We start from the raw sequence: 15,967 nt of genomic DNA, 5'->3' as shown, positions 1-15,967 counted from the left end.
ACATTTCCATCCCAAACTCAGGTCCAGGAATCCGCTCCAAGGTCCAGAAGCTCCTCCTGACCCCGGACAATCCCGGCTGTGGGCGCTTTTCCAGCTGAGGCTTCAATTTTTGGGAATTCCAGGAGGGAAGGACAGCCCGGCCCCTCTGGCATCTGGCACAGGTGACAATGTCCTCCCAGCTGGCACAGGTGACAATGTCCCCCCAGCTGGTGTCACCTCCTGCCCACCTCTGTCCATCCCCATCCGTTGTGTCCTTCCAGGCTGGAGCAAAGCCCAGTGGGAAAAGCAGGGAAATCTCAGCTTGGGAATTCTGGATGTCCCCACCCGGGCACGGCCACCTGACAGTGCCACATCCAGGGTCACATCCTGGGACACCGACAAGTGCCACCACATCCCTTCTCCAGCACTGCCACATCCAGGGTCACATCCTTAGACTCTGCCAGATGCCACCATGTCCCTTCTCCAGCGGTGCCACATCCAGGGTCACATCCTTAGACTCTGCCAGATGCCACCACGTCCCTTCTCCAGCAGTGCCACATCCAGGGTCACATCCTTAGACTCTGCCAGATGCCACCACGTCCCTTCTCCAGCAGTGCCACATCCAGGGTCACATCCTGGGACACTGCCAGGTGCAACCACATCCCTTCTCCAGCGGTGCCACATCCAGGGTCACATCCTTGGACACCACCAGGTGCCACCATGTCCTCTCCTGGCAGTGCCACATCCAGGGTCACATCCTGGGACACTGCCAGGTGCCACCATGTCCCTTCTCCAGCACTGCCACATCCAGTGCTGGCTCTTGGGACACCGCCAGGTGCCATCATGTCCTCTCCTGGCAGTGCCACATCCAGGGTCACATCCAGTGCTGGCTCTTGGGACACTGCCAGGTGTCACCACATCCTTCCCTGGTGGTAACACATCCAGGGTCACATCCTTGGACACCGCCAGGTGCCACCATGTCCCTTCTCCAGTGGTGCCACATCCAGTGCTGGCTCTTGGGACACTGCCAGGGGCCACCACATCCTTCCCCAGCAGTGCCACATCTGGTGCTGCCTCCCAGGACACTGCCAGGTGCCACCATGTCCTTCTGCAGCAGTGCCACATCCAGGGTCACGTCCTGTGACACCGCCAGGTGCCACCACGTCCTCCCCCAAGGATCTGGGGCGTCTCTGGTGCCTCCCCACACTCCGGGCAGGGACGAGGCCAGTGGGATCCACTGGATTTCCCCTCCTGGCACAGGGGGCAGGGGACAGGTGACCCCAGCTGGGCTCCTGGTGGCCCCAGGGCCTGGTGACAGCCGCTGTGGCTCCCGAAGCTGCTCCTGGGACGCTCCTCGGGAGCTCCGGGCTCCGGCGGTGGCCGCGGGGACAGGGGATCCCCGGTGGATCCCCGGTGGATCCCCGGGACAGGGGTCAGGCTGCGGGCTCGGGGGGCCAGGGGGGGCTCTTAGCCCTTGTCCTGTGCCAGGGGAGTGCCCTTGTCACCCAGGGGCTGTGGAGACACAAATGGGGACACGGCCCAGACGGGTCAGAGGGGACATGAATGGTGGGGATGGGGACTGGGGACAGGGATTGGTGGGACAGGGACTCAGGGACGGGGATCAGGGGACAGGGACTGTGGAGACAGGGATCAGGGGACATGGACAGCGGGGACGGGGATTGGGGATCAAGTGGAGGGTGGAATTGGGACAGGGATCAGGGTTAGGGATTGAGGGGACAGGGATTATGGAATCTGGATTGGGGAGACAGGGATCAGGGGACAGAGACTGGGAGACAGGAACTGGGGGGTAGGGATTTGGGGATGGGGATTGGGGGGAGGCTGGAATTAGGGGATGGGGATTGGAGGAGGCTGGAATTGGGACAGGGATTGTGGGACAGGATTGTGGGACAGGGATTGTGGGAATGCTGTCCCCATGCTGTCTTATGCTGTCCCCACACTGTCCCCACGCTGTCCCCACGACTGTCCCACCCTATCCCCACGCTATGCCCACTCTGTCCCCATGCTATCCCCACTCTGTCCCCCCACTGTCCCCACCCCGTCCCCACTCTATCCCTACTCTGTCCCCATGCTGTCCCCCACACTATCCCACCCTATCCCCATGCTATCCCCACGCTGTCCCACCCTGTCCCCACGCTGTCCCCAGGACTGCCCCACGCTGTCCCCACGCTGTCCCCACGCTGTCCCCACCCCATCCCCAGCCCCCGGCCCGTACCCACCGTCCCTTTCCCGCTGCCGCCGTCGCTCTGGAGGCTGAGGAAGGGGTTGTTGGGCTGCGCGCCCAGGCCGGGCACGGGCGGGGGGGTGGCCTGGGGGGCCAGCAGGGCCCCGCCGGGGTTCAGCTGCTGCGGGGACAGCGAGGCCAGCAGGGAGCCTCCGCTGGGCGCCGCCGAGGTGAGCAGAGAGCCCGGGCTGGAGTGCAGCGGGGCCGAGGTGGCGGCCAGCAGCCCCCCCATGGACAGCGGCGACGGGCCCTGCGACATCTGCAGCCGCTGCAGCTCCCGCTTCTGCTGGATCTGCTGCATCACCTGGAACACCAGAGCCTGCTGCTCCTGCGGGGACACGGCGGGGCACGGCTCAGAGCGGGACAGAGCGGGGACAGAGCGGGGACGGAGCGGGGACAGAGCGGGGACACGGCGGGGCACGGCTCAGAGCGGGACAGAGCGGGGACAGAGCGGGGACACGGCTCAGAGCGGGACAGAGCGGGGACAGAGCGGGGACAGAGCGGGGACACGGCTCAGAGCGGGACAGAGCGGGGACAGAGCGGGGACACGGCGGGGACACGGCGGGACACGGCTCAGAGCGGGACAGAGCGGGGACAGAGCGGGGACACGGCGGGGACACGGCGGGACACGGCTCAGAGCGGGGACACAGAGGGGACAGAGCGGGGACACGGCGGGGCACGGCTCAGAGCGGGACAGAGCGGGGACAAAGCGGGGACAGAGCGGGGACACGGCGGGACACGGCTCAGAGCGGGACAGAGCGGGGACAGAGCGGGGACAGAGCGGGGACAGAACGGGGACACAGAGGGGACAGAGCGGGGACAAGGAGCTCTGCAAGAGGGGACAGAGCGGGGACAATGCACTGGATAAGAGGGGACAGAGGGGGACAACGACCTCGGCAGGAGAGGACAGAGCGGGGACAAGATGCTCTGCAAGAGGGGACAGAGCGGGGACAGAGCGGGGACAATGCACTTGATAGGAGGGGACAGAGAGGGGACAACGCCCTCGATAAGAGGCAGCAGAGCGGGGACAGGAGGGGATAGAGCGGGGACAGGGCAGGGACAGGAGAGGACAAGAGGGGACAGGGAGGGGACAGAGCAAGGACACCTCACGGCCAGGGTCAGGTTTGTGGCGGGCAGGAAAACACAGGGAACAAATTCGGGATTCTGCTCCTCACAAACATTTCCATCCCCAAACTCAGGTCCAGGAATCTGGACACCCTCGGGAAAAATCCGGGAAAAAATCCAGGAAAACCTCAGGAATGGCTGTGACAACCCCTCCGAGCTGTCCCCACATGTGACATGGTGGGGACATTGAGAATTCTCTTTTTCTGACCCAGAAATGCAGGTGGAGCAGCAGGAGGGGATTGGGAAGGGTGGGACGGGCATGGCCCAGCCCCGGGGACAGCGCTGGTGGCACTGCCCTGTCACCCTGGGCAGAGTGGGGACAGTGCGAGGTCTGTGTGTCACCTGTGTGTCACCTCAGGGCCCTGTGTGCCACCTCAGGGATTTGTTTGTCACCTCGGGGACCTGTGTGTCACCTGTGTGCCACTTCAGGGTCCTGTGTGTCACCTCAGGGTCCTGTGTGTCACCACAGTACAATATACAGTGTATATTGTATATTACATAGTATATAGCATAGAGTACATAGTATATAATATATAATATATTATATATACTACAGTATATTAATAATATAACATAATATAATATAATATAATATAATATAATATAATATAATATAATATAATATAATATAATGTAATATAATGTAATATAATATACCCTTCTATATTTCTGTATTAAATATATATTATATATTATATACAATATACAAAATTTAATATATAATATACAATATAATATAATGTAATATATAATATAGTATATAGCATATCATATATTGTATATAGTATATAATATATACTATAGTATATTAGTAATAGAATAGAATAGAATATACCCTTCTATATTTCTATATTAAATATATATTATATATAATATATAATATACAATATAATATAACATAATATATAATATAATATATAGAATATTGTACATTTATATAGTATATAATATATACTATAGTATATTAATAATAGAAGAGAATAGAGTAGAATATAACATACCCTTCTATATTTCTATATTAAATATATACTATATATTATATAATATATATATAATATAATATATAATATAATATATATATTATATTAATATATATTAATATAAATAAGTATAAATATAATATACTATATACTATATAATATATACTATAGTATATTTATACTATACTACTATGAATATATATTATGAATATTATAATATATATTATAACCCTAATTATATATATTATATATTATATATTATATATTATATATTATATATTATTGTATTATATTACATTATATTATATTATATTATATTATATTATTATATTATATTATATTATATTATATTATATTATTGTATCATAATTATATTATATTAATTATATTTAATATTTTATAATAGATATATAATAATATATAAAAATTATCATTCTATTAAATATATATTATATAATATACAATAATATACAATATATATATAATAACCATAATCACATCAATAATTCTATCAATATACTAATAATTATATAAACATCAACAATTACTCCCCACCGCCCCACCCCTTACCGTGTTAAGCGGCTGTGAGGTGAGGAGCTGCTGCAGCTGCTGCAGCTGCTGCTCGTGCTGCTGCAGGACGTGCCGCTGCTGCTCCGTCAGGGGGCTCAGGCTGGGGAGGGAACAAACCCCGCGGGCTGTGTCAGTGCGGCCAGACCCGCTCCCGCAGCACAGCTCGGGGCCAGCCCTTCCCTCCCTGTCCCTTTCCCCAGAGCTAAAATACTGCGGCTGGAGAGGAGAGAGAGAGGGAGAGAGAGCGCGGGGCCGCCCGCTCCTCACCTGCTGATGCTGCTGTTGAGCTGCAGCGCCGGCGGCCCCTGCGCGGGCTGGGCGGGCTGAGCTCCGTTCAGGCTCCCCAGGATCCCGTTGAGGGGCATCTGCGGGGCTCCGGCCAGGCTGCCCAGCAGGCTGTCCACCACGGGCACCGAGGAGAGGCCGTGGCCGGCCCCGGAGGCTCCGGCCAGCCCCGCGCCTGCCACCCTGGCCAGGCCGTTCACCTGCTGCGCCCCGGGCAGGGGCAGCGAGGCGGGACTGGGCTGCAGCAGGGGCAGGGGCGGGGGGGTGCTGTGGAAGGACAGGGAGGAGCTGCTCCTGCTGGGACAGCCCGAGTGAGGGTCCTGGGGGAGAAACGGACACAGAGCATCGGCCTGGGGCGGCTCTGGGACAAGGGGCTGCTCTGGTGGCTCCAGTCTGAAAGGTCCCAGAACTCAGAAAAGGGAGGGAGGGTCTTGTCACCCTGATTTTTATTTTTTTTTTTCAGCCTTCTGGTGTTTTATATTTTGTACCGGAGTTTTCTCACGTGTTGTAACATGAAGGGAGAGCGATGTTTTCTAAACTGTGCCTGGGGGAAGGATGAATTTCTGGGCTCCTGGTTTGACCAGTGGGGTCAGAGAGGTGCTGACCTCACAGCCCAGTCGCTGATCAAACACCAAAACCTATTTAAACCCTAAACCCAAAATAAACTCCTTTCTCGTTCTCACAACCGGATGGTGTGAGCGTGGTTTTCTTGTGTCCATCTGGTGACAGGGTCCCAGAATGCAGAAAAGGTCCCAGAACCCAGAAAAGGTCCCAGAACCCAGAAAAGGTCCCAGAACCCAGAAAAGGTCCCAGAACCCAGAAAACCTCTCAGACCTCAAAAAAGGTCCCAGAACTCAGAAAAGGTCCCAGAACTCAGAAAAGCTCTCAGATCTCATTAAAACTCTCAGAACTCATTAAAGCTCTCAGAACTCTGGAAAGCTCTCAGAACCCAGAAGAGCTCTCAGAACTCATAAAGCTCTCAGAACCCAGAAAAGGTCTTAGAACCCAGAAAAGCTCTCAGAACTCATTAAAACTTTCAGAACTCACTAAAGCTCTCAGAACTCAGAAATGCTCTCAGAACTCAGAAAAGCTCTTGGAACTCATTAAAACTCTCAGAACTCAGAAATGGTCCCAGAACCTAGAAAAGCTCTCAGAGCCCAGAAAAGCTCTCAGAACCCATTAAATCTCTCAGAACTGAGGTCCAGCCCTGCCGGAGCTCCAGGATCACCCGGCAGTGCTCTCACCTCTCGCTCCCGCTCTGGGCTATTCGTACCCAGCCCTGGGGAGCTGTACCCCCGAGCCTGGGCTAGCGGGGTGTCCCGGTGGGCCACCGAGCCCCAGCCCTGCCCCAGGCCCCGCCGGGTGGCCGCAGAGGCCACAGTACCTCGGAGGAGGTGGAGAGTGAATTCTCGATGCCGAAGCTGTTCTTGCACGGGGGGCTCTTGCTGATGCTCAGCGAGTCACCGGTGCAGACTGAGAGGGGAGAGGCCGCAGAGTCAGGGACAGATCTGCTCCTGCTGTGACCCCCTGGCCACCCTCAGGGCACAGGGACGTGTCCCTGGGTGTCCTCAGTCCCCTAGTGCCCTCAGTCCCTCGGTGTCCCCAGCCCTGGTACCCTCAGTCCCTTGGTGCCTTCAGTCCCTCGGTGCTCCCAAGTTCGGTGTCCCCAACTCCAGTGTCCCCACCCTGGTCCCCTCAGCCCCGGTGCCCCCAGCCCCAGTGCCCTCAGCCCTGCTGCCCTCAGTGCCCCCAGCCCAAATGCCTTCAGCTCCAGTGCCCTTTGTCCCCCAGTGTCCCCAGCCCCAGTGCCCTTTGTCCCCTGGTGCCCTTTTGTCCCCGAGTGCCCCCAGCCCTGGTTCCCCCAACCCCAGTGCCCTCACCTCCAGTGCCTCAGCGCTGGTTCTCCCAGCCTTGGTGCCCCCAGACCCAGTACCCTCAGTCCCCCAATGCCCCCAGTCCCACTGCCCCAGACCCAGTACCCTCAGTCCCCTGATGCCCCTAGTCCCAGTGCCCCCAGCCCCGGTGCCCCCAGTCCCCCGGTGTCCCCATTCCCGGTGCTCTCAGTCCTCTGGTGGCCCCATCCCCAGTCTGAGTGCCCCCAACCCCCATGTCCCCAGCTCCATTGTCCCCAATCCCAGTGCCCCCAGCTCCATTGTCCCCAGTCCCAGTGCCCCCAGCCCCGGTGTCCCCATTCCCAGTGCCCCCAGCCCTATTGTCTCCAGTCCCAGTGCCCCCAGCCCCATTATCCCCATTCCCGGTGCCCACAGTCCCAGTGCCCCGGTGTCCCCATCCCCGGTGTCCCGGTGTCCCGGTGGCTCACCGCTGGCGGGCAGGATGTACTGGGCCTGGCTGCCCGGGCCGTTACTGCTGGTGACCACGGGGAAGGGCACGGACAGCTGGACATTGAGCAGCTGCAGCCGCTCCTTCTTGGCCGTCAGCGTCATGATCTGCTCCTGCAGCCGCTGGTTCTCCTTCTGCAGCGAGTGCAGCGCCTTCAGCATCTCCACAACTGCGGGGGCAGCGCGGGGAAAACGGGAGGAAAAAGGGGATTTCACCATCAAAGCCCAGCTCCTCCCTCCGGCACACAGCAGGGCTTTGTCCCAAAAGGAGAATCCCAAAATTCCCGCTTCAGGACTCACTGTTCACGCCGGCCTCGCCGTTGCCCTGTTTCTCCAGGAGCTGCTCGATGTTGGGGGTGGCCTGAGGGACATTGTCCAGCTGCCCGCTGCTGCTGCATGACACGGTCTGGTCGAAGAGCGTTGGCAGGCTGCTGATGGGGGACCTGGGGGGGCCGGGGGCGTCAGGGGGGTCCCTGCTCCATTCCCTGCTCCATTCCTGCTCTGCTCTCTGCTCCATTCCCTGCTCCATTCCTGCTCAATCCCTGATTCACTCCCTGTTCCATTCCCTATTCCATTCCCTGTTCCATTCCCGCTCCATTCCCTGCTCAATCCCTGATTCACTCCCTGTTCCATTCCCTATTCCATTCCCTGTTCCATTCCCGCTCCGTTCCTGCTTCATTCCAGCTCCATCCCCTGTCCCACTCCCTGCTCCATTCCTGCTCAATCCCTGATTCACTCCCTGTTCCACTCCCTGCTCTATTTCCTGCTCCATTCCCTGTTCCATTCCCTGTTCTATTGCTGCTTCATTCCAGCTCCATTCCCTGCTCTGCCCCCCTGCTCCATTCCTGCTCCATTCCTATTCCATTCTTGCTCCACTCCCTGTTCCATTCCAGCTCCATTCCCTGTTCTATTCCCACTCCATTCCCTGTTCTGCTCCCTGTTCCATTCCAGCTCCATTCCCGTTGCATTCCCTGCTCCCACAGCTCCTCTGCCTGGGCCCGAGCAGCTGCATCTCCTCAGGCTCCCATCCCATCCCATCCCATCCCATCCCATCCCATCCCATCCCATCCCATCCCACCCCACCCCATCCCCATCCCATCCCATCCCATCCCATCCCATCCCATCCCATCCCATCCCATCCCATCCCCATCCCATCCCATCCCATCCCCACCCCATCCCCATCCCATCCCATCCCCATCCCATCCCATCCCCATCCCCTCCCATCCCATCCCATCCTGCAATGAGCGGGGCAGGAGCTGCTCCTGTCCCCCCCAGGCTCTGCTGCAGTTCCCACTGACCACCCTGTCCCTGTGGTCCCCAATGTCCCATTGTCCCTACAGGGCCCTCTGTCCCCACTGTGCCCTCTGTCTCCGCTGTCCCCTCTGTTCCCAGTGTCCCCTCTGTCCCCGCTGTCCCCGCACCCCGGTGACACTCACATGGAGGACAGGCTCTCCTGCGGGGACGTCCCTCGGCAGCCAAAGCCGCAATCCTCCAGGTCGGGCTCTGCACGAGGACAGGGACAGAGGGGACAGTGAGGTCAGCGGGGTGGGGCACTATGTGCCCGGTGTGTGCTCACGGTGTGCCCGGTGTGTGCTTGGTGTGTGCCCAGTGTGTTTTCGATGTCCCTGCCGGGGGACACCAGGTGGTACCGGGTGACACCAGCACCGAGCAGCACCAGAACCGACCGGCACCGGGAAGCACCGAAAGGGACCAACCTCACCAGGACCGACCCTCACTGAGCATCCCCAAGCTGTCCTGGGCAGCTCCAAACGACCCCAAGCAGCACCGAGCTGCACCGAGGAGCCCCGGTACTGAGTCGCATCAAACAGCACTGAACGGGACCGGGCAGAACCAAACCACACTGAGCAGCACCAGAACCGAACCTCCCGGTACCACCCGGTACCACCCGCCAAGGTGACCCAGGCCGGGAGAAGCTTTGCATGCAAAGCCTAGACCCCGATTTTCCCGGAGCTGCCGGGGGCAGAGAGGGATAAATCCCATGCCAGGCCCTGCCGGGAGGGATAAATCCCGTGCCAGGTCCTGCAGGGAAGGACAAATCCTGTGCCAGGTCCTGCAGGGAGGGATAAATCCTGTGCCAGGCCCTGCAGGCAGGGATAAATCCCGTGCCAGGCCCTGGAAGGAAGGACAAATCCAGTGCCAGGCCCTGCAGGCAGGGATAAATCCCGTGCCAGGTCCTGCCGGGAGGGATAAATCCTGTGCCAGGTCTCGCAGGGACGGACAAATCCTGTGCACTTCCAGGGATGGGGATTTGTTCCAAGGCCTGACCGCCCTTTCCATGAAGAAATTTTCCCTAAAACCCGATCTAAACCTCCCCTGACCCACCTGAGGCCATTCCCTCTCCTCCTGTCCCTGTTCCCTGGAGCAGAGCCCGACCCCCCCAGCTGTCCCCTCCTGGCAGGGACTTGTGGGGAGCCACAAGGTCCTTCCTGATCCTTCTTTTCTCCAGGATCAACATTCCCAACTCCCTCAGCCACTCCAGGATCTCCAAACCCTTCCCTGTCCCTTGGGATCAGAGCCTGATGTCCCCTCCTGTCCCCTCCTCTCAGGGACGTCAGAAGGTACCTCCAGATCCCTCTTTTTCTCCAGGATCAACATTCCCACTCCCTCGGCCATTCCTGGGGCTCCAAACCCTTCCCTGTCCCTTGTGCAGATCCAGAATTCCGCTCTGATCCCACTTTTCTCCAGGATCAACATTCCCAACTCCCTCAGCTGCTCTCAAACCCTTCCCTGTCCCTTGTGCAGATCCAGAAGGTCCCTCCTGATCCCTTTTTTCCCCAGGATCAACATTCCCACTCTTTCAGCCACTCCAAACCCTTCCCTGGCCACGCTCCAGCCCCTCCATGTCCTTCTGGGGAAGATCCCAAAGCTGTCCCCAGGATCCGAGGAACCAGCACAGCTCTGGCATCCAGAACCTTCCTCCAGAGCCATCCCTGTGCCCTGGGAAATCTGGGAATGGGGATATCTCCCATTCCAAGGGTAATCCGGGATAAATCCCATTTTTATTTTCCCATCCCTCGCTCCCCTCGCCCTGGGCCCTGCCAGATGTTGTGGCTGCAGCTCCAGCTGTTGCCTTCCTGCCCCTCCTCTTCCTCCCCAGACATTCCCACGGGCAGGAATCCCGGGAATCTCCTGCAGGGAATGCTCAGAGCAGGGATAACCCAGCTGGAGCTCAGGGGGGATCCCTCATCCCCTCGGGAATATCCTGGGACACTCATCCAGGCAGGAATAATCCATTTTTTTTCCCTGGATGTGGCCAGAATTTCCCAGTGTCAGACCTTGGAGCAGCTTCCAGGGCTCCAGGAGAGGCGGGGAGGGATAAGGGATGGAGGGACAGGACACGGGGAATGGGTTTAGGGCAGGGATAAATGGGATTCTGGGAAGGAATTCCTCCCTGTGAGGGGCTGGGATGGAATTCCCAGAGAAGCTGTGGCTGATCCATCCCTGGAAGTGCCCAAGGAACACTCTGGGATAACGGGAGGTGTCCCTGCCCATGGATCATCCCAAAGGTCTCTCCCAACCCAAACCACTCCACGATCCCACAAAAACCTCCCCAATCCCCAAAACCACATCCCAGCTTCCAACCAGATTAAAAATCCTGGGATTTTTCGGCTGATCCCAGTGCCTGAGACAGCCCCAAACCCCAAATTCCATCATCCAACACCAGAGTTATCCTTCAGGAACAGCCCTTGGAGAAAAACGGGAATGATAAATCCATAAATCCACTTCTTCCATCATCATGGGGATCCCGGAAAAGCCGTGGGAGGAGGACAAGGAGAGAGCTCAGGTAAAAAAATCAAAATTTTTGTGCTGCCAAAGGGGTGAGCCTGAAGGAATTCCCTGTTCCCCCAGCTGGAATCAGCACAGGAAAATTGGGAAAAGCTGGAATATTGAGCTCTGCTTGCATAGGAAATCCCCAGAAAGGGAATTGAAAACAACAAGTTTGGGATTCAGGGAATCTCCAGGTTTTTCAGGGAAAATTACCCCACACTGGAGGGTTAATGAATTCCCCTGGAAAAAAAAAAATAAAAATCCACTGGGATTTGGCTGAGCACCCTCTGGGCCACCAAATCCAGGGATGGACAAACCCAAAATGTGACAAAAACTGGGAGATGTCCCCAAATCTGCCCTGAATTGGGAAAAAAACCCCTCATCCTAAAGCTCCTAAAATCCCAGTCAAACAAAAAAAGCAATTTTGGAAAAGGAAATTAAGGATTGAGGAGTTTTTTTCGAGCACTTTTAGATCCTGGGGTTGTTCCTGAGGGGTGACAGCCAAAAAAAACAAACACAGGGAAAAAAAAATCTATATCTATATCTATATCTATATCTATATCTATATCTATATCTATATCTATATCTATATCTATCTATTACATATTTCTATATTATATTATATAATATAGATAAAACATAAAATATATAATTTATAATAATTATAATATATAAATTAGATAAATTATATAATATTATGGTGTATTATTAATTACAACTATAATTATAATGATAAATATTAATTATAATTATTAGTTATAATTATTCTAGAATTATAAAATGTATTATATTTATACAGTATATAATTATAATAGTATAATATATAAAACCATAATATATATAGTAGATAAAAACATATATTTATATATTATATAGATATATGGATATATATATTTTATATATAAAAATAACATATGGATGTAATATATATATTTAAAAAAAATAATAAAAAAAAAAAATCTTGTGATGCTCCAAGTTTCCTGCTCTTAAACCAGGCAGTTTTCCAAAGAAAACAGAAATTGGTGGGAAAAAGTCAGTGGCTGGAAGGAATCCAGGGCTGGGAGTGGAAACCTGGATTTTGGGGCATTCACAGGGGATGAAAATTCTCATCTTTAAAGGGGAAGAGCAGGAAGTGGCTGGGAATGGAGCTGGGAGATGGAAATCGGGGAGTGAGGAGCCTCTGGATGGGAAAGAATCCCGGGAAACAAAAATTCCGGAGGTTTTTGAGGCAGCAAAGCTCACGCGGCCCTCACTGGGAGCACCCGGTTTTGGGGTGGGGAAAAAACCCCAAAAAATTCCACAGGGAAGGAGGATTTGATGTTCCTGCAGTTTGCCAGCCCGTGGCCAGGGACACCCAATCATCCAGGGACACCCAATCATCCAGGGACACCCAATTCTCCAGGGACACCCAATTCTCCAGGGACACCCAATTCTCCAGGGATATCCTTTATCCAGGGACACCCATCATTCTCCAGGAACATCCATTATCCATGGATATCCAATTCTCCAGGGACATCCTTTATCCAGGGATATCCTTTATCCAGGGATATCCTTTATCCAGGGACACCCATCATTCTCCAGGAACATCCATTATCCATGGATATCCAATTCTCCAGGGACATCCTTTATCCAGGGATATCCTTTATCCAGGGATATCCTTTATCCAGGGACACCCATCATTCTCCAGGGACACCCTTTATCCCGGGATATCCTTTATCCAGGGGCATCTCATTCTCCAGGAATATCCTTTATCCAGGGACACCCATTCTCCAGGGATATCCTTTATCCAGGGATATCCTTTATCCAGGGACACCCATCATTCTCCAGGGACACCCTTTATCCAGGGATATCCTTTATCCAGGGGCATCTCATTCTCCAGGAATATTCTTTATCCAGGGACACCCATTCTCCAGGGATATCCTTTATCCAGGGACACCCATTCTCCAGGGATATCCTTTATCCAGGGACACCCATTCTCCAGGGATATCCTTTATCCAGGGATATCCTTTATCCAGGGACACCCATTCTCCAGGGATATCCTTTATCCAGGGACACCCATTCTCCAGGGATTTCTATTATCCAGGGATATCCATTATCCAGGAACAGCCATCATTCTCCTGGGACAGCCATTATCCATGGACATTCATTCTCCAGGGACACCCGCGATCCATGGATACCCAAATCTCCAGGGACACTCATTATCCAGGGATATCCTTTCTCCAGGGACATCCATTATCCAGGGATTTCCATTATCCAGGGATATCCATGGTCCAGGGACATCCAATTATCCAGGGACATCCATTCTCCAGGGACATCCAATTATCCACAGATACTAATTTCTCCTGGGAAACTCATTATCCAGGGACACCCATCATTATCCAAGGACCCAATTCTCCAGGGACACCCAATTATCCAGGAATATTCATTCTCCAGGGACACCCATTCTCCAGGAATATCCCTTCTCCAGGAATATCAATTCTCCAGGAATATCCCTTCTCCAGGAATATTCATTCTCCAGAGCCACTCATTATCCACAGGCACCCAATTATCCATGGGCACCCATTCTCCAGGGCCACCCAATTATCCAGGGCCACCCAATTATCCAGGGCCACCCAATTATCCAGGGACATTCATTATCCAGGGACACTGATTCTCCTGGGACACCCATTCTCCAGGAATATCCCTTCTCCAGGAATATCCTTTCTCCAGGGCACCCAGTTATCCAGGGATACTCATCATCCAGGGATATTCATTCTCCAGGGACACCCAATTATCCACAGATACTCATTTTTCCTGGGAAACTCATTATCCAGGGACACACATCATTATCCAAGGACCCAATTCTCCAGGGACACCCAATTATCCAGCAATATCCATTCTCCAGAGCCACCCATTATCCATGGGCACTCATTCTCCAGGGACACCCAATTCTCCAGGGACATCCACCATGATCCAGGGACACCAAATTTTCCAGGAATATCAATTCTCCAGGGACACCCAATTGTCCAGGGACACCCAATCTCCAGGAATGAGTGAGGAACACTCATTATCCAGGGGTATCCAATTCTCCAGGAATATTCACTCTCTAGTGATATCCATTCTCCAGGAACACCCACAATCCAGGGACACCCAATTCTCCAGGGGTATCCATCATCATCCAGGGCCAACTCATTATCCAGGGCCACCCAATTATCCAGGGACATTCATTATCCATGGACATTGATTCTCCTGGGACATCCATTCTCCAGGAATATCCATTATCCAGGAATATTCCTTCTCCAGAAATATCCCTTCTCCAGAGCCACCCATTATCCACAGGCACCCAATTATCCACAGGCACCCATTCTCCAGGGCCACCCAATTATCCAGGGCCACCCAATTAATTATCCAGGCACACCCATCATTATCCAGGGACCCCCATCATTATCCAGGGACATCCATTCTCCAGGGCCACTCCACATGAGCTGAGGGCAAACACGACACCTCAGTCCCCCCTCGTGGCAGCCCTGGCCATCACCCCGAGGGAGGAAACAGCTGGAAAATCTGGGAATGCAGCTGGAAAAGCTGGGAATGCAGCCGTGGCCTCCTCTCCTGTCGGGAATGCCAAGTGGGACATCCCTGGGAATTCACGTACCTGCCCGGCTGCTCTCCGGCTGGCTCAGGAGGGGGTTCAGGGACAGCCCCGACGTCAGGGGGCTCCCAAAAATGTGCGAGGAAGGGAGGCTGAAGGTGGAACCCGCCAGGGAAAACACCTGCAGGGGGAAAAAAAGGGAAATATCCTGGTGATTCCCAGCTTTTCCTGAGTTTAAAGTGGGAGTTTGGTGGGAGGTTTGGTGTGTGCCCAGTGCTGGATGTGGGAATGGGGGGGATCAAATTGTTCTTTCTGGTGGAAAAGCTCCCAGCAGGGATGGGCTCTGTGTCCCGGCACAGGCAGGGGACACAGGGGACACACTGGGATCTGGGAATGGCAGGGGTGGCACTGCCGGGGGATCTGGGCAGGGGGCAGGCAGGATCCAGCAAAGGATCCAGGCAGGATCCAGCAGAGAATCAAGCCAGGATCCAGAGAGATTCCAGCCAGGATCCAGCACCAGGGCATAGCAGGATCCAGGCAGGATCCATCACAGGATCCAGCAAAGGATCCAGCACTGGATCCAGGCAGGGGCCAGGTAGGATCCAGCAGGATCCAGCACAGGATCCAGGCAGAATCCAGCACCAGATCCTGAGAGGATCCAGCAGAGTCTAGAGAGGATCCAGCACCAGATCCAGCACAGGATTCTGCAAAGGATCCAGAAAGGATCCAGCACAGGATTCAGACAGGATCCGGCCAGGATCCAGGACAGGATCCAGCACAGGATCCAGCACACGCCGCCATCCCCAGTGCCTGCCCGGAGCAGGGGGAAGCTCCCAACCAGCGGGAAGCTCCTTCCAGACTCCCATCCTCCCATTCCAGGGATTCCCACGGGGAATCAGCTTCCCAAACAACGGGGAGAGCAGAAAAATGCTCCTCTTCGAGCCCATCCCCAAATCCCGGCCCCTTCCCGTGTCCCCGAGGGGAGCAGCTCCCTCCAGCCAGAGCAGAAAATCCACCTCTCCGTGTCCATCCCAAATCCCAGCCCCTTCCCAGCTCCCATTCTCCCATCCCAGGGAAGCCCCTGTGG

General features: G+C 54.2%; 1 protein-coding gene across 1 annotated transcript in view; it reads right to left on the bottom strand.

Moving 5' to 3' along the window:
- Positions 1-1,446: 1,446 nt before the first annotated feature.
- MLLT6 (MLLT6, PHD finger containing) overlaps positions 1,447-15,967 on the bottom strand; it is a gene marked incomplete at both ends in the record, with an annotated part of 40,628 nt that continues 26,107 nt past the window's right edge. The window contains 9 exons of the mRNA XM_083877762.1: positions 1,447-1,491; positions 2,217-2,549; positions 4,897-4,996; positions 5,164-5,501; positions 6,566-6,654; positions 7,502-7,690; positions 7,821-7,963; positions 8,957-9,023; positions 14,944-15,061. Coding sequence (XP_083733888.1) covers positions 1,447-1,491; positions 2,217-2,549; positions 4,897-4,996; positions 5,164-5,501; positions 6,566-6,654; positions 7,502-7,690; positions 7,821-7,963; positions 8,957-9,023; positions 14,944-15,061 — 1,422 coding nt within the window. The remainder of the gene's footprint in view (positions 1,492-2,216; positions 2,550-4,896; positions 4,997-5,163; positions 5,502-6,565; positions 6,655-7,501; positions 7,691-7,820; positions 7,964-8,956; positions 9,024-14,943; positions 15,062-15,967) is intronic.

Source organism: Zosterops lateralis, assembly GCF_965231275.1.
Source record: "Zosterops lateralis genome assembly, chromosome: 24".
In the NCBI taxonomy this organism is placed as follows: domain Eukaryota; kingdom Metazoa; phylum Chordata; class Aves; order Passeriformes; family Zosteropidae; genus Zosterops; species Zosterops lateralis.
This window is presented reverse-complemented; position numbering and strand designations above follow the sequence as displayed.